This window comes from Alnus glutinosa, chromosome 1, assembly GCF_958979055.1.
Source record: "Alnus glutinosa chromosome 1, dhAlnGlut1.1, whole genome shotgun sequence".
NCBI lineage: Eukaryota > Viridiplantae > Streptophyta > Magnoliopsida > Fagales > Betulaceae > Alnus > Alnus glutinosa.
Window position 1 is genome coordinate 9,874,858 of NC_084886.1, and position 24,567 is coordinate 9,899,424.

The 24,567-nt window shown below is 37.7% G+C and overlaps 4 protein-coding genes and 1 pseudogene across 4 annotated transcripts; all 5 read right to left on the bottom strand.

The window, feature by feature from the left end:
- Positions 1-512: 512 nt before the first annotated feature.
- Positions 513-2,063, bottom strand: LOC133858498 (phloretin 4'-O-glucosyltransferase-like). Its single transcript, XM_062293972.1, has one exon. It carries the CDS (start codon positions 2,010-2,012, stop codon positions 615-617), a length of 1,398 nt encoding a protein of 465 aa, XP_062149956.1. The 5' UTR covers positions 2,013-2,063; the 3' UTR covers positions 513-614.
- Positions 2,064-6,528: 4,465 nt separating this feature from the next.
- On the bottom strand, positions 6,529-7,234 carry LOC133871571 (crocetin glucosyltransferase, chloroplastic-like). The gene has a single exon (XM_062309002.1). The coding sequence runs from the start codon at positions 6,971-6,973 to the stop codon at positions 6,593-6,595; it is 381 nt and encodes a 126-aa protein (XP_062164986.1). The 5' UTR covers positions 6,974-7,234; the 3' UTR covers positions 6,529-6,592.
- A 327-nt stretch (positions 7,235-7,561) lies between these two features.
- Positions 7,562-9,120, bottom strand: LOC133871565 (phloretin 4'-O-glucosyltransferase-like). The gene has a single exon (XM_062308995.1). It carries the CDS (start codon positions 9,050-9,052, stop codon positions 7,658-7,660), a length of 1,395 nt encoding a protein of 464 aa, XP_062164979.1. The 5' UTR covers positions 9,053-9,120; the 3' UTR covers positions 7,562-7,657.
- A 7,490-nt stretch (positions 9,121-16,610) lies between these two features.
- LOC133866926 (phloretin 4'-O-glucosyltransferase-like) lies at positions 16,611-19,726 on the bottom strand (annotated as a pseudogene).
- Positions 19,727-21,595: 1,869 nt separating this feature from the next.
- Positions 21,596-23,143, bottom strand: LOC133871576 (phloretin 4'-O-glucosyltransferase-like). Its single transcript, XM_062309007.1, has one exon. It carries the CDS (start codon positions 23,124-23,126, stop codon positions 21,729-21,731), a length of 1,398 nt encoding a protein of 465 aa, XP_062164991.1. The 5' UTR covers positions 23,127-23,143; the 3' UTR covers positions 21,596-21,728.
- Between the last annotated feature and the right edge of the window lie 1,424 nt (positions 23,144-24,567).

Genomic DNA, 24,567 nt, shown 5'->3' on the forward strand with positions numbered 1-24,567 from the left:
TTTTGTACACCATCTACGTTTAGACACAATAAAAAATATTTAAAACATAACAAAGTTAAAAAACTTATAATTAATACTACATATATAGATATGCATGCATGTAAACGGTTTAGAAACTATATACAGTAATCTTGCTATTTATGGCTATATATAGTAAATACAATTATTTTAAGGGTTTCGCGCTACATAATGAATTAAATACTTATGGTTTAGTCCCTTATATAGTACATACATTTAGGGTTTATGGCTATATATAGTACATACACTTAGGGTTAGGGTTAGGATTAGAGTTTATAGCTATATATAGTATATACACTTAGGTTTAGGGTTTATACCTATATATAGTATATATACTTTGGATTATGGTTTATCGATATATATAATATATACACTTAGGATTAAGGTTTATAACTATATATAATATTTACACATAGGGTTTATAGCTATATATATATATATATATATATCATAATCTTAAATTTGTATCATATATGTAAATACTATACTTAGGGTTTACATATTGTACTATATACATTTACATACATGTATGTACTGTAAATAGTATTCTTATTTATACATTGTACTAAATGCATAATTAAACTTTCACAACACTTCTAATAACATCCTTCTTTAATCTCTTCCACAAAGGATTTAAGATTCTCATACGAAGAGCCACCTTCCTTGGTGGCCTCCCTAGCCAAATCCCTCCATTTCTTAGCATTTCTTCTCATTTCTCCCCCTTCCTCTCCACCTCCAATAACCAATTCCAAGCACCTCTTGATCTCATCACTTTCAACAATCCCATCCTCATTTGCAGTCACCCGCACTCCTGTCTTCCACACATCCTGGATTAGCTTTGCGTTTGTCCCTTGATCCGACCATTGGGGATACGTTACCACGGGAACCCCAGAAACCAAACTCTCCAAAGTTGAATTCCATCCACAATGTGTCAAAAAGCATCCCAATGAAGGGTGTGACAAAACCTCCACCTGGGAGCACCATGTCACTATCATTCCCCTTTCTTTCAATTCCTCTCTACAACTCAGTTTCTCTTCTTCCTTCTCTTCTTCTTCGTTTTCCTTGGCTTTTATGACCCACAAGAAGGGGCGGCCACAATCCAACAATCCGCGTGCAATTTCCTCCATTTGTTGCTTGGCTAACATGAAGAAGCTCCCAAACGACACGTAAATAACAGATGATTTGGGCTTAGAGTTGAGCCATTCGATGTAGTGATCCTTGGAGCTTTGGAAAAGATCTCCTCCAAAACAAGTATCGGATGGATCTTTTCCATCCAGAAAAGCAGATGGAATTAGTGGCCCAATCCCAATCAAATTGTACTTTTCGATCGCTCTTAAGGCATCGGGCTCCAGCGCATCAAAGGTATTCACCAGTATTCTCGGCTTGCTTTCTTTTTCAAGAGCTTCAAGTTGCTCTTGAAATGTTGGGAGCATGAAAGTATACGTATTTGAAGCAAGCAAAAAGGAGGGCAGGTCACGGCTAGCGAACAATGGCAGTCCCGGTAATTCTACTGAACATGAGGGGTCATTGTTGCCTTTCCTGACGACATCTCCATAACCATTGAAGTAGTAGTAGTATATGTCCAAGACCGTGGCAGGTTGAATCCAAAGAAGCGCTGACGGGAGGTGAAATTCACTTGCCACGTCCGCAGCCCAAGGGAGGAGGATCGTGTAGACTAGGCCTGTAAATGGGAGACTCTCGTTTGCGCTGGACACGACAAGTTCAGTGAGAGCTTGGGAGCCACAACGCTTGAGCTCGGACATGTGGTGGCCGATACCGTCACTGGGTTTAAACCCATTGTCGTAACCGTCGGAGAAGGTGGCAAAGGACAAGCCGACGAGAGAGGGGATTTTGCTCATACGACGGCGGGCGGCGACAGTGGTGACGAAGGTGACATGCGCTCCAAAGCGAATGAGTCGCTTGGCGAATTGGAGGCCAGGATTGATATGGCCTTGGGCAGGAAATGTTACGAGGAGGAAGTGGGGGCGGGCCATGATGGTGTGGCTGTGACTGTTCTGTGAAAATGGGCCTGGTTTGCTCAAATTACGAGACATGCAAGCTGAGGACGCAGAAGGGTTCGTATATAAAGGATGAGGGGATAGGTGTTATGACGTTTGCGGTGACGATTTGGATTTTGGAGAACGGCCTGAGATTTGGAAAGTATCTTCTTTCAGACAGAAAAACAAGGTTTCAACATTAACAACATTAAATATGCGCTCGTGACCAACATTGTTACGCATTTTGGGCTTTTATGTTCTTTGGTGCCAGCAAGAGTTTATGACAGTCGTAATCAATATCTACTCTCGTGCAATATAATTCTCTTTAGTTAATTAGGCTCTGGCAAAAAGGAAAAAAAAAAAAAAAAAAAAAAAAAAAAAAAAAAAAAAAAAAGATATTTACTTCCCAAGTTATCTGGACAAATAAATGAATGATGCCTTTCCTTCCACAGAGGTTAGTGTTCTTTGACTGTTCAAGGGTAATATTCTCTTAAATTATGTTTGAATTTGATACAATTCGAACAGATGATTATGAGAGATTCCTTATGAAATTCATTTGATCAAATAAAAATTGGATTGTCCTATCATTTATCATGTCAAATAGGTCTTATATGTGGTCTCTCACAATCACCTACTCTAATTATCTCAAATTCAAGCAAATAATCTAAAAGGAATCTCAAGTCCTTTTTGAGTGTATATATAGGTTGGGCAGCCAATTATTACACGACAGTACTCCAGTTTCTTGGCTTGAAGATGTAATACAATTAAATGAAAATCTGGTAAATTAATCTATCCATAAAAGAAAATCTAGTAAATTAATCTATCTATAAAAAGAAAATGTAGTAAATTAGTGCGACTTTTTGTTTCTCATGTCGCCTGATTTTTATACACATACATGACATGCATGCTTGTTTTTGCTTGCTGCGTGCTGCGTGCTGCGTGCTGCGTGCTCAAACAACAGCCTCATGCGGGTCAATACCCTTTATCTTAAAAGGGGATGCTTAATTTAAATAAATAAAAATAAAATAAAAAGATGCTTGAGCAAATAATTTACCTAACTGATCGAGATGCTGAAAAGACCATCCTGACCTTGTCGAATTGAAAAATATATATATATTTTGCACAAGAAATGAAGTGAAAGCAAACAACTTCTTACTTTTGGAGTTAAAATTAGTTTCAAAATACGGGAAATGATTGTTGGGGACGAAAAACCGTCCCCCAACAAGCCCTTTTTGTTAAAAAAATTGAATTTTAATAAAAAAGTGTCCTTTGATGTGATATCAAAGGACACTTTTTTTATTAAATTTCATTTTTTTTAATCAAAAGAGCTTGCAAGGAGATAGTTTCCCGTCCCCTGCATATCAGCTCTCTCAAAATACACTACAAGGCAACGATGGGGTTTCCCATGCTTAGTTAGGTTCAATCTACAAGGTAGCTTGGGAGGTGTGGCCCTGCGGTAAAAATGCAGCGGATAATAATTATCCGCACTTGTTATTCGTACCTAATTACCATTATCCGTATATGCCGATTAGGTCAGCAAAAATCCTTATCCTCATATGCGAATATGGATAGTGATTTTAAGGTATGCGGATGCGGTTAATAATAGTAACCACATTCCCTTTATATATAATATATATTTAATTAAATTCACTAAAATGACATCGTTTTGAATTTAGGAAGTATAGGAGATTTATGTTATGTTATGTTTTTTTCACTATCATTCCAAAGCCATATCTCATTACATTTATTATTATTATTTTTTTCTTTTCTTTTATTTGGGTAATCCAAATCCCCCATTACTCTAGGAGCTAATGTCCATTTTATGGCTGATAATCGTAAATTTTATATCAAGTGAAATATTAATTTATTTAAACTTACATATAGTAATAACCGTATTATTTAATTTTGCTTATAGAATTAGATAGCAATCTAAAATGCTTATTACCTCGTATACGGATAGCGGATATTAACCGCATCTAACAACTGTAATAACCGCACAAGAATGAATAATAATTACATAACGCGAATACAAATACTCAAAAATAATAATCACATTATATAAATACGAATATTACTAATAACAACGTTCACGTTAGCATGTTCACCCCTGAACGTGGTCCCCAAGCCACCATGTTCTTCTCAATTTGAGAGTATTATGTTTGTGGACGAGAAAAAAACAGCGGTTCAACGCAACCAGACTTGTGGTTGTGCAGAGAAAGACAAAGACAAATCAGGCTTGATTGGCTTCTTTTTAGGCTTTTAGGGATAGGCATGAGTCATGACAGATTGACAGTTTATAGTTTATTAGTTTTATTAGTTTTATGTGACTCCTTGTACGTCATTCATCACGCAAAACGTCTCTGGGATTTTCATGTTCATGTCACTCCGAGAAGCTTCTTTCAATCATGTGCTTAATTGGCAGGACAAATGGGCAGTGATCTCATCCTCGTATTCGGTACACACAGTTTTCTTCTTAATATAATATATAAACTTTGAATTACTATTATTGTGAAAAGAAGTGTGTTTGTATACTTTTATTACTTCTAACATCCTCCCAAAATATAGAACCACAGAAGCTCTCTCTCCCTCTCGAACCTTCCCACACAAAACCCCCCTTCGAAGTCAGTGTTGCCAAACCTCTCTCCCCCCGACATGGTTTTGTTCCCTTGGTCTTCTTGGACTAAGGGGTTTTCCTTGGTCCTCCTTGAGTTTTCTCGATGGAGTTTAGCGTTTTTCAATCTTTAAGATTTTGGAGTTTTGTTCCTCCCAAACTAGTTTCGGGGGTGGTTTTCGGTCCCCCCGGTCTCTGATCCGGTGGTAATTTTTTGGTCCTCCTAGTCCGAAGGGCTAGGGAGGTTTTGTGTTTTGTTTTTTCATTTTTTATTAATTTGTTGACAGGAAAACTTTTCAGAGAAGCTCTAAGGGGGAAGAAATTGCCGCTCGTGTCGTCGGCGGTTGGGATTTGGGAAGCTTCAGCTTGTCTCCTTTCTTTGAGTCTAGATCTACAAAGTTCAGCCATCCTCAATTCGACACGCGCCCTCTAGCCTAGCTCGCTGTCGCCTTCTGGCCCAGCCGCCGCATTGTATCGACCCAAATGACCGCCGGAGCTTGGCGCGTTTTTCTCACGCGCCAAGGGGTGTTCATACTTTGATCTCGCGTGAGAGTTACGCTCCATCCCTTTTGCCGTATATGGTGGTTTCCAGTGCTCTGGGGTGTCTTGAGAGTTTGGAGGGGGGTGTACGACGGTGGCGCGTGTGCTACATGCACCGTCACCAATGACAGCTTTTCCGACGGATGTTTCTGTTTGGATTTTTTTTTTTTTTTTTGCGGATTGTATTTAACAGTTTGCTCGGTGTCAGATTAACCTGGTCATTGCTTTGTGCACAGATTGTATGACCGTCTCCATAGTGCAAGTAGTAGTTTCTATGTTAGCGCAGAGGCACCTTTCTGTTGGCTAGGCTTATTTGTAGCAAACGTTTGGTACGATCTGAGTTTTTAAGGTAACTGTAACGGGGTACCTATAATGTGAGTCCTTGTCTTAGCCTGAGCATAGTCTCAGTTTGTTTGTAACTTTGTTACCTTCGGGGTTTGATTAATGAGATTTCTCCATTTTCCCTTCAAAAAAAAAAAAAAAAAAGTGTGTTTGTATGTACACATAAGTGTATTTGTTTAATTGTTTATATATAAATTTGGCATAATAAATTTATATATATATATATATATATATATATATATTATAACACATACATATATAAACTTGAAATTAAATTATTTAAAATTTAAGTTAATTTATTTATTTAACTTACATGATAAAATCTTAATAATAGTGAATATATATTTATGGAAAAATAACATTTGTGATATTTACTTTATGTAACCAACTTGTGTTCTATATAGGATATGAATATTGGAGGTGTTCGGTAACCAACACTCCATTCTCTTCTTTATTTTCACTTTTATAAAAAACAATCAATTTTAATTTTTTTTTTTTTTTTACTTTTTTTACTTTTTATATTATATCAATAATTTTTTATAATTAATAAAAAAAAAATACTCAACAATTTTTACCAAACACATCCATTATGACAACTGACAATTCAAAGCTACACGTGAGATAGTTACGAGCCCGAGCAATTATTATGTTCAAACAAATGTGCCTCCTATCATATCCAAAACATTCCCATTCTCATTTGCAGTCACCCGCACTCCTGTCTTCCATACGTCCTGGATTAGCTTTGCGTTTGTCCCTTGATCCGTCCACTGGGGGAACGCCACCACTGGCACCCCAGAAACTAAACTCTCCAAAGTTGAATTTCACCCACAATGTGTCACAAAGCATCCCAATAAGGGGTGTGACAAAACCTCCACCTGAGAGCACCATGGCACTGTCATTCCATTTTCTTCTAATTCCTCTCTATATTTACTTTTTTTACTTTTTATATTATATCAATAATTTTTTATAATTAATCAAAAAATAAAAATACTCAACAATTTTTACCAAACACATGCATCCATTATGACAACCGACAATTCAAAGCTACACGTGAGATAGTTACAAGCCCGATCAATTATTATGTTCAAACAAATGTGCCTCCTATCATATCCAAAACATTCCCATTCTCATTTGCAGTCACCCGCACTCCCATCTTCCATACGTCCTGGATCAGCTTTGCGTTTGTCCCTTGATCCGTCCATTGGGGGAACGCCACCACTAGCACCCCAGAAACCAAACTCTCCAAAGTTGAATTCCACCCACAATGTGTCACAAAGCATCCCAATAAGGGGTGTGACAAAACCTCCACCTGAGAGCACCATGGCACTATCATTCCATTTTCTTCTAATTCCTCTCTACATTTCAATTTATCCTCTTCCTTCTCTTCTTCTCCATTTTCCTTAGCTCTTATGACCCACAAGGAGGGGCGCCCACAATCCAACAATCCACATGCAATCTCTTCCATCTGTTGCTTGGCTAACACCAACAAGCTCCCGAACGACACGTAAATAACGGATGATTTGGGCTTAGAGTTGAGCCATTCGATGTAGTGATCCTTGGAGCTTTGGAAAATATCTCCTCCAAAACAAGTATCGGATGGAATAATTAGAATAGGTAAAAAATAAGTCACACAAGTAATCCAATTCTCTCAAAAGGCCACACGAGACGATTACAGAAATAAAATAGACATAGATTAAGGCGAATCTATCTGAACCCACACTTGAAATTAGCCACATCCACTGCAAAGATGCTGAAGCCGAATATATATTGTTGTAGTCTAATATAAAGACAGCAAAAAAGAGAAGAACCAACACGATTTCGATTACAAAAGTCTTCACAGCAACCCACAAAATGCTATTAATATTGCTGATTTGCCCGCTTAAGGAGTGGTTAATTAGTTCATAATTTTTTCAAACGAATAAAACTGCCGTGGAAGCAAATAATAGGAAGTCAATATTTATTGTTGAAGAACATCGTTATAAGATTTTTGATTACTTTAGAGAGTTAGAGCGTCTTTCAAAATCACAAGGTAAATTCTACCGGGCTACATGCATTTAATATAACCCCATGAATTCATCCCTATATAACAACAACACTTAAGCCTAATAAGGCAATTAAATGTTTTCATCATCAAACATACGCAACTCTTCTAACAATATTCTCTAATTTCATCCACAAAGGATTTAAGATTCTCATACGAAGAGCCACCTTCCTTGGTGGCCTCCCTAGCTAAATCCCTCCATTTCTTAGCATTCCTTCTCATTTCTTCCCCTTCCTCTCCACCTCCAATAACCAATTCCAAGCACCTCTTGATCTCATCACTTTCAACAATCCCATCCTCATTTGCAGTCACCCGCACTCCCGTCTTCCATACGTCCTGGATCAGCTTTGCGTTTGTCCCTTGATCCGTCCACTGGGGGAACGCCACTACCGGCACCCCAAAAACCAAACTCTCCAAAGTTGAATTCCACCCACAATGTGTCACAAAGCATCCCAATGAGGGGTGTGACAAAACCTCCAACTGAGAGCACCATGGCACTATCATTCCCTTTTCTTCTAATTCCTCTCTACAACTCAATTTATCATCTTCCTTCTCTTCTTCTCCATTTTGCTTAGCTCTTATGACCCACAAGAAGGGGCGGCCACAATCCAACAATCCGCGTGCAATCTCCTCCATTTGTTGCTTGGCTAACACCAACAAGCTCCCGAACGACACGTAAATAACGGATGATTTGGGCTTAGAGTTGAGCCATTCGATGTAGTGATCCTTGGAGCTTTGGAAAAGATCTCCTCCAAAACAAGTATCGGATGGATCTTTTCCATCCAGAAAAGCAGATGGAATTAGTGGCCCAATCCCAATCAAATTGTACTTTTCGATCGCTCTTAAGGCATCGGGCTCCAGCGCATCAAAGGTATTCACCAGTATTCTCGGCTTGCTTTCTTTTTCAAGAGCTTCAAGTTGCTCTTGAAATGTTGGGAGCATAAAAGTATACGTATTTGAAGCAAGCAAATAGGAGGGCAGGTCACGGCTAGCGAACAATGGCAGTCCCGTTAATTCTACTGAACATGAGGGGTCATTGCTGCTGTTCCTGATGACATCTCCATAACCATTGAAGTAGTAGTAGTATATGTCCAAAACCGTGGCAGGTTGAATCCAAAGAAGCGCTGACGGGAGGTGAAGTCCACTCGCCACGTCCGCAGCCCAAGGGAGGAGGATCGTGTAGACTAGGCCCGTAAATGGGCGACCCTCGTTTGCGGTGGACACGACAAGTTCAGTGAGAGCTTGGGAGCCACAACGCTTGATCTCGGACATGAAGTGGCCGACATCGTCACCGGGTTTAATCCCGTCGTCGTAGCCATCGGAGAAGGTGGTGAAGGACAAGTTGCCAGGAGCGGGGATTTTGCTCATGCGTCGGCGGGCGGCGACAGTGGTGACGAAGGTGACATGCGCTCCAAAGCGAATGAGGCGCTTGGCGAATTGGAGGCCAGGATTGATATGGCCTTGGATAGGAAATGTTACGAGGAGGAAGTGGGGGCGGGCCATGATGGTGTGGCTGTGAGTGCCTGTGAAAATGGGACTGGTTTGCACAAATCAGTGGACATGCAAAGTGAGGGCGCAGAAGGGTCGCATATAAAGGATGAGGGAATAGGGGTTATGACGTTTGTGGTGACGATTTGGAGAACGGCCTGAGATTTGGAAATTATCTTCTTTCCGACAAGAAAACAAGCTTTTAATATTAACAAATTAAATATGCGCTCGTGATCAACTTTGTTACGCATTCTGGGCTTTTATTTTGTTAACCATTTTTTATTTTCAAAATAAATAACATAAAATATAAAATATTTATAAAATAATAAAACTTTATAAAATATAAAATATTAAAATATTAAAACTTACTTTTATCTTGACGTAATTCTAAAACTTTTTTTTTTTTTTTATAAAAAAAAAATGCCACCTAAAAAGGATTAACAATTGAATCCTAAATTATTCATATGAAAAGTACTATAGAATCCTATCGTTACTAAAATTTAATCCTTCCTATTAAATGACTTATTTTCAGTTCATTTAAAATAATTAAAAAAAAACGATTTTATTTCAAAAACTAAAGAGGGAGAAAAATCCAGCAAATTTCCCAGTTTAATTAATTTGCAATGCTTAAATCATAAGCTATAGTTGATTATATATATATATATATATGAAATGCTCCATTATTTTGAACAGATCGAATGTGGAATAGCTATTAGAATATTATTAAATCATTAAATCAACAATTTTCATTAGTTTAAATTTTTAAAATAAATAGTAATTTAATAAGCGTAATTCTCGTAAATTCAAATTTTGTGGTTGTTTATTAAAATAAACCTTGAAAACATGCATAAAAGAAGAGGATTTGAATATTAATAAAACGAATTTGGCTTAATTGCTGTAAAAAAAACTACAGCATAAGTAATATTAATTGCTGCACTTATATTGTAAATTTTTTTTTTATGGCACCTAAACCTAATCCAAATAATTCAAACCTTAACAATTGGTAATTGGAGTCGTTGGTAACGTCTCAAATTCATTGCATATGTTAAGAGAATTGTATTCAACCTGTCACCATTATAACCCAAGTTGTAAACTATCTTCTTTGGTGCCAGCAAGATTTTATGACAGTCGTGTAATTAATATAATTCTCTTTACTTAATTAGGGCCTGGCAAAAGAAAAGAAAAGAAAAGAAAAAAATATATATTTACTTTCCAAGTTAAAATAAATGAATGATGCCCTTCAATGCCTTTCACGGATGTTAGTGTTCTTCGACTGTTTAAGGGTAAGAATTTCTCAAATTATATTTGAATTTGAGATAATTTGAATAAACGATTGTGAGAGGTCACTCATTAAATTTATCTGACTAAATAAAAATTAAGTTGTTCAACTATTAATCCAGTCAAGTGGGTCTTATAAGTGGTCTCTCATAATTATCTGTCTGAATTATTTCAAATTCAAACAAATAATTTAAAAAGATTTTAATCCCTATTCAAATCCTTTTTAAGTATATATAGGATGGGCAGCCAATTATTATACGACACTCCATTTTCGTGGCTTGACGATGTAATACATGCAATTAATGCTCCGTTTATTTCGACGTAAAATGATTTCCGTCGTAAAATAATTTCGACGAAATCATTTTCAGATAAAATGATTTTCTCGAAAATATTTTTCGGTGTTTGGTTCGCACGAAAAAATTACGAAATGCAAAAATAAGAGTTTGGTAATTGTCGCCGGAATCCGGCAACGTCCGGTCGCAGTTGCCGGATTCCGGTGAGAAAGTTTGACCGGATCCGACCAAAATGGCGGGATTCAGGCTGGAATCTTTCAGATCCGGCCGGATTAATGGTCGGATCCGTCCAGATCCTGGCGGATCTCAGCCGTTTTGGCCAGATCCGGCTGGATCAATGGCCGGATCCGTCAAGATCCGGCAGGATCCCGGCCGTTTTGGCCAGATCCGGCCGGATCCGACCTGCTTGGCCGGAATCCGGCAATATTCCGGCCTGAATTTGGTCTGTCGGTGCCGGATTCCGATAACGGCAGAATTCCGACCGCCTGATTCTTGCACCGGCAAAATTCCGGTGGCCTGATTAAGGCACCAGCAGGTTTTCGGCGACTGGATGTTGTCGGACTCCGGCGCCGACTGGATCCCGATGACCGACAATTGCTAAATTTTAACGATCGGATATCAAACATGCGTGTAAAGATGAAAAGCTTAATTTCGGAAAACGATTTACGGTTTTAAAAATCGTAAATCGTTTTCCGAAAATTAAAGAAGCTTTTACGGTTAAACCGAAAATGATTTTCGTTGACTGTTATTTTCGCTCCAACTAAACACCTAAAAATGACGAAATCATTTTTCAAAAATCATTTTACGCCGAAACAAACGGAGCATAAATGAAAATGTAGTAAATTAATTAGTGCGACTTTTGTTTCTCATGTCGTCAGATTTTTATTCACATGACACGCATGCTTGTTTTGCTGCTTGCTGCGTGCTGCGTGCTGCGTACTCAAACAACAGCCTCATGCAGTCATGTGGGTCAATTCCCTTTATCTTAAAAGGGGATGATTAATTTAAATAAATAAAAATAAAATAAAATAAAAAGATGCTTGAGCAAATAATTTACCTAACTGATCGAGATGCTGAAAAGACCATCCTGACCTTGTCGAATTGAAAAATATATATATTTTGCACAAGAAATGTAGTGAAAGCAGACAACTTCTTACTTTTGAAGTTAAAATTAGCTTTAAAATACACTACAAGGCAACGATGGGTTTCCCATGCTTTGTTAGGTTCAATCTACAATTTAGCTTGGGAGGCGTGGCCCTACGGATACAAATGCAGCTGATAATAATTACTCGCATTTGCTATTCGCACCTAATTACCATTATCCATATATGCCGATGAGATCTGGAAAAATCTTTATCTGTATATGCGGATGTGGATAGAGATTTTAGGGTATGCGGATGCGTTTAATAACAACAAACGCATTCTCTTTATACTCAATATATATTTAATTAAATTCACTAAAACGATGTTGTTTTGAATTTGGGAAGTTTATGACCTTTATGTTATGTTATGTTTTTTTCACTATCATCCCAAAACCATACCTCATTACATTTATTATTATTGTTTTTTTCTTCTTTTCTTTGGGTAATCCAAATCCCCCATTACTCTATGAGCTAATGTCCATTTTATGGCTGATAATCTTTAATTGTGTAAAAAGTGAAATCTTAATTTATTTAAACTTACATATAGTAATAACCATATTATTTAATTTTGTTTATAGATTTAGAAAGTAATTCAAAACGCTCATTACCTCATATACGAATAGCAGATATTAACCATATCTAACAACTTTAATAACTGCGCATGAATGAAAAATAATTGCATGACGCGAATGCAAATACCTAAAAGTAATAACCACATTATGTAAATGCGAATATAATTAAGGGATAATTGCACTGTTGGTCCCTGTGGTATGCCATAATTATTTTTCACTCCCTATGGTTTAAAAAGTGCATGGGAGGTCCCTGTGATATGCAATAATTATGTTTTACTCCCTAGGTCGATTTTTCGTCCACCATTTTGACGGAATCTGTTAGCCCTACATGTCAGCGCCACATGTCACCATCTTATTAGCGACACGTGTCCATCTTCATAAAAAATATAAATTTATTAATAAATAAATTTATTTAAAAAAAAAAAAAAAAAACTGGCAAGCAAGGGGTGGCTGGGCCACCCCCAGAGGCCGCCTAGGGTGGCATGCGGCCACCCCAGTGGCCGGGGCTGGCCATCGGGCCACCCCTATATCTACTAGGGGTGGCCGCGCGCCACCCCCGGTGGCCTCTGAGGGTGGCGCGCAGCCACCCCCTTGCCACCTTTTTTCTTTTTTTTTTTTTGTTTTTTTTTTTTTTTTGAATTTTAATTTTTTCAAAAAAAAAAAAAAAAATTATTTATTTTTTAATAAATTTATATTATTTTATTAAGATGAACATGTTAGCACCACGTGTTGCCAATAAGATGCGACACGAGGCGCTGACGTGGCATTTGACGGAATCTGTTAAAAATTTTAATGGAATTTAACTGTAGGGATCGATTTGTAATTATTGGATATCACAGGGACCTCTCATGCATTTTTTAAACCATAAGGAGTGAAAAATAATTATGACATACCACAAAAACCAACGGTACAATTATTCTTATAATTAATAATTGCATTCGTCTTAGCATTTTAAGTCAAACGTGGTCCCAAAGCCATAATGTTTTTCTCAATTTGAGAATATTATGTTTGTGGACGAGAAAAAACAGCGGTAGAACACTATCAGACTTGTGGTTGTGCGGAGAAAGACAGAGACAAATCAGGCTTGATTGGCTTCTTTTTAGGCTTTTAGCGTCGGGCATGAGTCATGAGAGATTGACAGTTTATAGTTTATTAGTTTTACACTTTTATGGGACTCTTTGGGTTAAGTATCCCCTTTCTGAAGACGTCTTTTGAGAGTGAGTAAGACCTATAGACTTTTACATGGTATCAGAGCAGGTTCCTTTGACAATGATGGGTCTTTTCCTCCCGTTGTTAAACACGTATTTGACCAAAGATGCCACACTTGAGGAGGCATGTTAAAGTGTCCCACATTGCTCAGAGATCATTGTCTTGTAGACTTTATAAGCCATGGATACCCCTTCTCTCTCAAGGCGTCTTAGAGAGAGGATTGGGCCTTCCCTCCCGCTGCCACTCTGATGCAATACACGTGATTAGACAAGAGTGTCACACGTGAGGGGGCGTGTTAAATATCCCCTTTCCTAAGACGTCTTTTGAGAGTGAGTAAGGCCTAAGAATTTTTAGGCTTTGTACGTCATTCATCACGCCAAACGCCTATGAGATTTTCATGTTCATGTCACTCTTTCTTGTCTTCGGCTCGGATATCATTAATAAATAATAACTAAAAGAAGATGCTCCGAGAAGCTTCTTTCAATCATGTGTTTGGCAGGACAAATGGGCAGTGATCTCATCCTCTTATTCGGTACGCACAATTTTCTTCAAATATAATATATAAAGTTTGAATTACTATTATTGTGAAAAGAAATGTGTTTGTATGTAAAGGTAAGTGTATTTGTGTATATATAAGCCCATAATATATATATATATATAAACTTGAAATTAAATTATTTAAAATTTAAGTTAATTTATTTAATTAACTTACATGATAAAATCTTAATAATAATTAATATATATTTATGAAAAAATAACATTTGTGATACTTACTTTATATAACCAACTTGTGAAACTCATGTTCTAGATAGGATATGAATGTTGGGGCTGTTTGGTAACAACCACCCCATTTTTTTCATTTATTTTCACTTTTATAAAAAATAATCAACTTTAAAACATTTTAACTTTGTTTACTTTTAATATTACATCAATAATTTTTAATAATTACTCAAAAAAAAAATTACTCAACAATCTTTACTAAACACATCCATTTTGACAACTGACAATTCAAAGCTATACAAGAGATAATTATGAACCCGAGTAATTATTGTGTTCAAACAAATGTGCCTCCAGCCATGGAATAGGATCCTCTCCGGTTCAAGTGAACTGGAGAGGAGCCAGTTAGTTGAATTGAGAGGACAAAATTGTTTTTTCATATTTTTTTGAACAATTATACTATCTTAATTCAATTGACAGGTTCCTCTCCGGTTCAAGTGAATTAGAAGATCCAACCAATAACTCTTAATTGCTCAACTTATCTTTTGCATTAATAATTATAGTACGAATCAGTTCAAAATTTTACTTTATTGCATTTAATGTATATATGATGTTAGTGATTTTGGGCTAATTGAATGTGGACAATCTAATCAAATAAACCATCTCTACTGATTAAAGTGAAAACATTTCCATTGGGATTCTTCCAACCCCATGATCAAATTTCACACTTTTTCAAATAACTAATAATAATGAAAACAGAGAAAAAAATAATTAACAAGCATATACCATATTATTATTCTGACTTTCGACTCAAAACAGAGAAAAAAATAAAGAATAAACATACCATTTGAAGTTAACCAGCAAGTCAAAATGATTTACAACAATAATTCAACCAACCTTGGTGGCATATATACCACGAACTCATACGACTAAGATGCAAAAATTCTAACAAATCAAGAACAAAAAAATCCCATTTCAGATATCAAAGATAATTATATCATACATGTACCTCATAACAGTAGTACCTTAACTTTGATGCTACTCAAGCTCGAGTTCACATGTGATATGAATATGAAGACAAAGTTCTTAAGCGAGATTTTAAAAATCTCAACTTGCAACTTCACAAAAAAATTTAAGATAATCGCAACCTTCGAGACTCAAATAAATGAGTTTATCAAGAATCCAACAGAAGAATGAACCTCAACTAAACATGCATGTACAACCATCAAGAACCCATATCTCTAAATTTGGAATCCTTGAAGCATTAGGAATTTTTCCTAGGAATAATTTACAATCGTTGAAATTCATGTTTTGGAAATTCTATCAAGAAAAAGAGGAAATAAATTAGTTTGAAGGAAGTTTACAATGGAATTTAAACCAAGAAATATTAAAACCTTAATTTCAAGTCCAGCGAATGCTTCTCAAACACATATTGTTGATGAATCTACGTTGTAAAACAACGGTAGAGCATTTGAGAAGTGCAAGTGAAATTCTCTGGTACATATACATATATACCGTTTCAATCAAAGGGTCAACAATTTTACCGTTGTTCCACTACGTAGATCCATTTTTTATATCACCAAGTTCATCATTTTTTTTTTTTTTTTTGTGTGTAGGTAAATTGAAACTAAACAGACCTGCAGATAAAAGCATTTTTTGTCTTTGTAGTTTGAGTTTTGACAAATAATTCTCTGAATTTTTAAAAAGTGATTAATCACTCTTGCAATAAGCAAAAAATGACAAATTAGTCAATGCCGTTAAAAAAATTGACAAAATCCGTTAAAGGAGGAACAATTTGAATACAGATGCTGTAACATTATTTCAAAAGCTTGAGTATTACAATGTGTAGTGTCGCCTATATATATACATGCTTGCTAGAGATACAAAAGGAAATAGTTTAACAATTACAAGAAACAAAAGGAAATGATTGATTGGGTGTCTATGCTAGGCAATATCTTCATTAGTGTGATGGAGGGTTGCCTTGTGTGGAAAGCTGCATAGGCTGCACTTTCCTTAGAGTGTCGAGTGCATTGTCGAGTGCCGAGTGAAGCAGGTTCTTCTTTTGCTGGAAACTGATTTTTATCAAAGATGACATGGCGAGAAGTGTAGACCCGGTTGGTTTGAAGGTCAAGGCACTGGTAACCTTTCTGAGTACTGTTGTAGCCAAGGAAGACACATTTAGTACTTCTAAAGGACAATTTGTGAGGAATGTAAGGCCGGAAGAAAGGGTAGCATGCACAATCAAAGGTCTTCATAAAAGAGTAATCTGGTTGCTTTTGGAGGAGCTTAAAGTAAGGAGATTGATGTTGCAACACATGGATAGGAAGGCAGTTGATGAGATAGACTGTTGTGAGGAATGCATCTACCCAATAGTGAGTAGCCAAGTGGGCAAGAAGGGACAGGGCAGTTTTAGTGATGCGTTTGTGTTTGCGTTCGGAAATGCCATTCTGTTCTGAAGTATATGGACATGTAAATCGATGCAGGATGCCATGAGTATCAGCGAAATGTTTGAAGGCCATGGAAGTATATTCACCTCCATTATCAGTTTGGAGTTGTTTGATGGAACAGGAAAAGAGATTTTCAACCAAGTTTTTAAATTTAGTAAAGCATGAAAGAACCTCACTTTTAAGCTTAAGAGGATGTAGTGATCCTTGGAGCTTTGGAAAAGATCTCCTCCCAAACAAGTATCTGATGGATCTTTTCCATCTATAAAGGCAGATGGAATTAACGGCCCAATCCCAATCAAATTGAACTTTTCGATCACTCTTAAGGCCTTGGGCTCCAGCACATCAAAGGTATTCACCAATGTTCTCGGCTTGCTTTCTTTTTCAAGAGCTTCAAGTTGCTCTTGAAATGTTGGGATCATGACAGTACACGTACTTGAAGCAAGCAAAAAGGAGGGCTGGTCATGGCTAGCGAACAATGGCAGTCCCGATAATTAAACTGAACATGAGGGGTCATTCACTACAAAAATACATACTTTTCGCCACGTGTACGGTCACTGTACACGTGGCGAACTGTTGGCCACGTGCAAGTGGCCACGTGCGCATGTGTGGCTGATGTGAGTGTCACTAAATACACATTTAGCCACATGTATTTTAATACAAGTGGCTAACATTGGCCATGTGTATTTAAATACACGTGGCTAAATGTATATATATATATATATATATTTTTAATAAAAAAAATGAAAAATTATATATTTTTCTTGATACGTGTTAAGAATACACGTTGCCAAAATCAAAAATATTGCTTTAAAAAAAAGAAGAAGAAAAGAACAGCTGTTCTTTTCTTCTTCTTTTTTTTTTTTTTTTTCCTTCCTAATACGTATACGATATACCTATATATACGAAACACATGCAGAACCAACTCGTCGTCCACTTAGAACTGGCCGGCCGGAGTTTGGAGAGATAGAGAGAGATACAGAGACAGAGAGAGATACAGAGACAAAGAGAAATACACACAGAGAGAGAGAGAGAGAGAGAGTGAGCAAGAGACGTCGGGAAGGCCGGAGGGAAGGCTGACCACGCGGTGGTCAGGAAGCTGGCCAGTGGTCCAGTATTGACGGAGAGAGAGAGAGAGAGAGAGAGAGAGAGAGCGAGAGACAAAGAGAGCGAGAGAGAGAGAGAGAGCAAGAGACGTCAGGAAGGCCGACCACGCGGTGGTCGGGAAGCTGGCCGGTGGTCCAGTATTGACGGGGAGAGAGAGAGAGTGAGAGAGAGAGAGAGAGAGAGCGAGAGACAGAGAGACAGAGAGAGAGCGAGCAAGAGACGTCAGGAAGGCCGACCATGCGGTGGTCGGGAAGCTGGCCGGTGGTCCAGTATTGACGGAGAGAGAGAGAGAGAGAGAGAGAGAGAGAGAGAGAGAGAGAGCGAGCAAGAGACGTCGGGAAGGCCGACCACGCGGTGGTCGGGAAGCTGGCCGGTGGTCCAGTATTGACGGAGAGAGAGAGTGAGAGAGAGAGAGAGAGAGAGCGAGCAAGAGACGTCGGGAAGGCCGACCACGCGGTGGTCGGGAAGCTGGCTGGTGGTCCAGTATTGACGGAGAGAGAGAGTGAGAGAGAGAGAGAGAGAGAGAGAGAGAGAGAGAGAGAGCGAGATGCAGTGCTGACAGAGAGAGCTGGCCGGCGATGCAGTACTGACAGAGAGAGAGAGAGAGCGATATAGAGAGAGTGAGAGAGAGCGATACACAGAGAGAGAGAGAGAGAGAGAGCGATACAGTGAGAGAGAGAGAGAGAGAGAGAGAGAGAGAGAAAGAACAGTGAGAGCGCGCAGAGAGAGAGAGAGAGCGAGGGATAAAAGAGTATATAACGATTTTTTTTTTCTTTTTGAAACTTAAATTAAGAATTGTAATCAGGTGGGCGCGGGACAACTCCCGCACACCTACCTACACCAATTCTGGCCACGTGGCCTAAAGCCACGTGGCCAATTCTCTGGTACATATACATATATATTTTTTTTTATTAATATATATTTGATATTTGCAATTGGCCACGTGTATTAATTACACGTGGCTAATTGGACACGTGTAATTAATACTCGTGGCTAATTGGCCACGTGTAATTAATACACGTGGCTAATTGCAAATATAAATATAAAAAAAAATTATAAAAATATAAATATTTTAGCCACGTGTATTAATTACACGTGGCTAATTGCAAATATAAATATAAAAAAATTATAAAAAAATATAAATATTTTAGCCACGCGTATTAATTACACGTGGCTAATTGGACACGTGTAATTAATACTCGTGGCTAATTGGCCACGTGTAATTAATACACGTGGCTAATTGCAAATATAAATAAAAAAAAATTATAAAAAATGTAAGTATTTTAGCCACGCGTATTAATACACGTGGCTACTTGGCCACGCGTAATAAATACACGTGGCTAACTGTCATCTAGCTACGTGTATTTATTACACTTGGCTAATTAGCCACGTGGCTACAGTAGCCGTTACTATAGCCACGTGGCTAATTGTATGTTTTTTTGTAGTGATTGTTGCTGTTCCTGATGACATCTCCATAACCATTGAAGTAGTAGTAATAGTATATGTCCAAAACCGTGGCAGGTTGAATCCAAAGAAGCGCTAACGGGAGGTGAAGTCCACTCACTGAGTCCGCAGCCCAAGGGAGGAGGATCGTGTGGACTAGGCCCGTAAATGGGCGACCCTCGTTTGCGCTGGACGTGACAAGTTCAGTGAGAGCTTGGGAGCCACGGCGCTTGAGCTCAGACATGTAGTGGCCGAAATCGTCACCGGGTTTAAACCCGTCGTCGTAGCCGTCGAAGAAGGTGGCGAAGGACAAGCCGTCGGGAGCAGGAATTTTGGTCATGCGACGGCCGGCAGGCGGAAACGCTTGTGACGAAGGTAATATGTGCCCTCAAGCGAATGAGGCGCTTGGCGAATTGCAGGCTAGGATTGATATGGCCTTGGGCAGGATATGTTATGACGAGAAAGCTAAGTGGGGGCGGGCCATGATGGTGTGGCTGACTGGCTGTGACTGCTCTGTGAAAATGGGCCTGGTTTGCTCAAATTACAAGACATGCAAGCTAAGGAGTGAGGACGCAGAAGGGTCGTATATAAAGGATGAAGGGATAGGGTTTATGACGTTTGCGGTGACGATTTGGAGAACGGCCTGAGATTTGGAAATTATCTTCTTTCCGACCAAAAAACAAGCTTTTAACATTAACAAAATTAAATATGCGCTCGTGTCCTACACGCGCCGTTACTCCGGTGAAGCTGTCTCCCTATTCCATTGCCGGTGACTTTTTAGGGTTTTCTGCTTTAGTGTTGTGTATTCTCCTTGTTACTATGTACAGTTTGTTTATGTGTGGCTCAAATTTTATTGAAATTTTTATTGTAGGGAGCTTAAATGTAATTCTAGTGTAATTTGGAATTCTGCTTAGGCAGCTGTTTTTAAGTCAGATCTTTCTGACTTAGAGTGTGAGGGGCCTGTCCCTCATTTCTCATCTTGTATGCCTTCGGGCTTTTTAGTATCAATGGTTAGCACATGCTATTCCATTAAAAAAAAAAAAAAAAAAATTAAATATGTGCTCGTGACCAACTTTGTTACGCATTCTGGGCTTTTATCTTCTTTGGTGCCAGCAAGATCAATTTTATGACAGTCGTAATTAACGTCTACTCTGCTGCAATATAATTCACTTTATTTAATTAGGCCCCGGCAAAAACAACAATAAAAAAAAGAACAGAAAAGATATCTACTTCCCAAGTTGTCTGGACAAATAAATGAATGATGCCCTTCCTTTTACATATGTTAGTCTTCTAATTCACAAATTATCTATATTTGAGACAATTCGAATAGATAATTATGAGGAATTTTTTTTTATAAAATTTATTTAACTAAATAAAAATTGGTGTTCAACTACTTATTCTGTCAAACAAGTATCATAAATAGTCTCTCACAAATTCACAATCACCTGTCTGAATTGTCTCAAATTGAAGCAAATAATTTTAAAATAATCTAATCCTGGTTCAAGTCCTTTTTGAGTATATATAAGATGGGCAGCCAATTATTACACGACACTCCATTTTCTTGGCTTGAAGATGTAATACATGCAATTAGTGCGCCTTTTGTTTCTCAAGATCATGTCGCCAGATTTTTATACACATGACAATATGACATGCATGTTTGTTTGAATTAAAGTTATTTTGCTTTCTGCCTACTCAAACAACAGCCTCATGTTGGGTCAATTCCCTTTGCCTTTATCTTAAAAGGGGATGCTTGAGCACATAATTTACCTAACTGAGATCGATGCTGAAAACCATCCAGACCTATATATGTATATTTTGCACAAGAAATGTAGTGAAAGCAAACAACTTCTTACTTTTTAAGTTAAAATTAGCTTCAAAATACAATACAACTAAGGCAACTATGGGGTTTCCCATGCTTCGTTTGCTTCAAAATATTTTCTGAGTATTCAGTACTTGTCAAAAACAAAGCGTTTTAAGGTAAAGTCATTTGGTTGTTTATTTGATGATGACGGTTAAAGTTGTTAGGAGAGGTTGTTTAAAACTCATAAAAAATTAATATTTAGTTAAAAAAAAAAAATTTAAAGAATTTGGCATAAAAAGTTTATTAAAAGTAGTAGTTAATAAAATAGCAAAAGTATATTTTTTAGCTAAAATTTGATTAAATTAAAGTTTGGAGAGCTCGTTGAAAAGCTCTAATTAAGGAGTGGGTTAGTGTATAGTTTTTCAAACGAATAAAATTGCCGTGGAAGGTGTCAACTAAGCTGATCATACGAAGCAATAATGTTGAAGAAAATCGTTATAATATTTTTGATTACTCAGAGACTCAGAGATCAATGGCTTCAAAATCACAAGGTACCTACGTAAATTCCAACGAGCCACAAGCATTCTAATTCATTAACAAAATATAACCCAACGAATTCATCCCTAACAACAACAAGCAGCCTAATTAAGTCAAATGTTTTCATCAGCAAACTTACGCGACACTTCTAACAACATCCTTCTTTAATCTCATCCACAAAGGATTTAAGATTCTCATACGAAGAGCCACCTTCCTTGGTGGCCTCCCTAGCCAAATCCCTCCATTTCTTAGCATTCCTTCTCATTTCTCCCCCTTCCTCTCCACCTCCAATAACCAATTCCAAGCACCTCTTGATCTCATCACTTTCAACAATCCCAACCTCATTTGCAGTCACTCGCACTCCTGTCTTCCACACATCCTGGATTAGCTTTGCGTTTGTCCCTTGATCCGACCAATGGGGATACGCTACCACGGGAACCCCAGAAACCAAACTCTCCAAAGTTGAATTCCATCCACAATGTGTCACAAAGCATCCCAATGAGGGGTGTGACAAAACCTCCACCTGGGAGCACCATGTCACTATCATTCCCCTTTCTTCCAATTCCTCTCTACAACTCAGTTTCTCTTCTTCCTTCTCTTCTTCTTTGTTTTCCTTGGCTCTTATGACCCACAAGAAGGGGCTGCCACAATCCAACAATCCGCGTGCAATTTCCTCCATTTGTTGCTTGGCTAACACCAATAAGCTCCCAAACGACACGTAAATAACAGATGATTTGGGCTTAGAGTTGAGCCATTTGATGTAGTGATCCTTGGAGCTTTGGAAAAGATCTCCTCCGAAAGAAGTATCGGATGGATCTTTTCCATCCAAAAAAGCAGATGGAATTAGCGGCCCAATTCCAATCAAATTAAACTTTTCGATCGCCCTTAAGGCATCGGGCTCTAGTGCATCAAAGGTATTCACTAGAATTCTCGGGTTGCTTTCTTTTTCAAGTGCTTCAAGTTGCTCTTGAAATGATGGAAGTGCAGAAGTATACGAATTTGAAGCAAGCAAAAAGGAGGGCATGTCACGGCCAGCGAGCAATGGTAGTCCTGGTAGTTTTACTGAACACGAAGGGTCATTGCTGCTGTTCCAGATGACATCAGCATAACTATTGAAGTAGTAGTAGTATATGTCCAAAACTGTGGCAGGTTGAATCCAAAGAAATGCTGATGGGAGGTGAAGTCCACTCGCAACTTCGGCCGCCCAAGGGAGGAGCATCGCGTAGATTAAGGCCGTAAATGGGTCACCCTCGTTTGCACCAGACACGATAAGATCAGTGAGAACTTGGGAGCCACAGCGCCTGATCTCGGACCTCTGGTGGTTGACATCGTCACCAGGTTTAAACCCGTCATCGTAGCCGTCAGAGAAGGTGGAGAAGGACAAGCCATCAAGAGCATTGCTTTCGGTCATGCGACGACGAGCGGCAATGCTGGTGACAAAGGTGACACAACCCCCCAAGCGAATGAGGAGCTTGGCGAATTGCAGGCCAGGATTGATATGGCCTTGAACAGGATGTGTTATGAGGAGGAAGTGGGGGCGGACCATAATGATTTGGCCAAATGGGACTGCTTTACTCAAATTATGGCCATGCAAGCTGATTCGTATATAAAGGATGGGGACAGGGGTTATCATGACGTTTGCGGTGACGATCTGGAGAAGCGCCAAATTATCTACTGTCCCACGAAAGGACAAACATTACTCTAGTATTCGACCTGCCACCATTATACAACGGGCTATAGATTTTTAAAATTATTTTTTAAAGGAAAATGACAAAAAGAAATGGGATGGCGGTCGGTTGGAAGTAATTTTTTAAGTTTTATATATTTTTATTATTTTTATTCAGAGTGGTACGTATCACTATTTTACTGATATGGACGTGATGCCTAATTGAATCTATGAAAAAATTTAACAAAATTTGATTTGAGTGAGTGATTTGTAAATTAAGCCTATCAAATAAATCCATGAATTAATTTTGATATTATATAAAACCATTTGTTATTAATTTAGGCCAACAACAAATATCAATGGTGTAATTTTAACCCGTTGTATTTCTCAACGCACATCATTCGTTATTATTTTCCAACTCGGCACCGTTTGGTAAATGGTGGAGTTGTAAAATTTTTGTTTGAGCAATTGATATTATATAAAGTATAAAAAGTTTAGTATTGTTTTATAGAAAAGTAAAAAAAGATTGTTTTGTAGTATGTTTTTTTGTTTGAATAGTAGTAATAAAAAATTATTTATATAATATAAAAAGTGAAAAAAAAGAAAAGAATATTTTAGAATAAAACAAAAAAACAAAAAAGCTAGGGGAAAGAAAATGATTGCCAAACACACTCCGAAGTCCGATCTCTGGGTTTCTCTACATTCATTCTTGTCGAAGCTGCATACTTTTATAAGTTGAAAAGTCAGTCAGGCAACAGACTCCAACATCGATTTATATTATTAGAGAAGGAAATCGAAGAAGAGTCAAAATTCCACGAAAAACCAAACCAAAATGTACTTGGCCCCGGCCACGCGATAAGACTTTGTCAATTCTCTTTTCTTTTTTTTTAATTGGATAAGGAGAGTATTACGGGAGGATTCTTCCCTGCTTGGAAAAGGAGTACGTAGGTGATGTTAAACGCGAAAATGGAGTGGATTTTTCAATAATAGGCTTAATACAAATTAAAGCGGTACGAAAATAATTACAATAACTAAAAAATAGAATCATAAATTATTCATATGAAAAGTACTATAGATTCCTATCGTTACTAAAATTTAATCCTTACTATTAAATGACTTATTTTCAGTTCATTTAAAATAATTAAAAAATGACTTTATTTCAAAAAATAAAGAGGGAGAAAAATCCAGCGAATTTCCAAGATTAATTAATTTGCAATGCTTAAATCATAAGCTATAGTTGATTAAATATATATAAATATGAAATGCTCCATTATTTTGAACAGATCGAATGTGGTATAGCTATTAGAATATTATTAAATAA

Bases quoted from the DNA above. Each gene is read 5' to 3' on its own strand.
- LOC133871571 (XM_062309002.1), bottom strand. From the start codon at position 6,973: ATGGAAGAGATTGCATGTGGATTGTTGGATTGTGGGCGCCCCTCCTTG.
- LOC133871576 (XM_062309007.1), bottom strand. From the start codon at position 23,126: ATGGTCCGCCCCCACTTCCTCCTCATAACACATCCTGTTCAAGGCCAT.
- LOC133871565 (XM_062308995.1), bottom strand. From the start codon at position 9,052: ATGGCCCGCCCCCACTTCCTCCTCGTAACATTTCCTATCCAAGGCCAT.
- LOC133858498 (XM_062293972.1), bottom strand. From the start codon at position 2,012: ATGGCCCGCCCCCACTTCCTCCTCGTAACATTTCCTGCCCAAGGCCAT.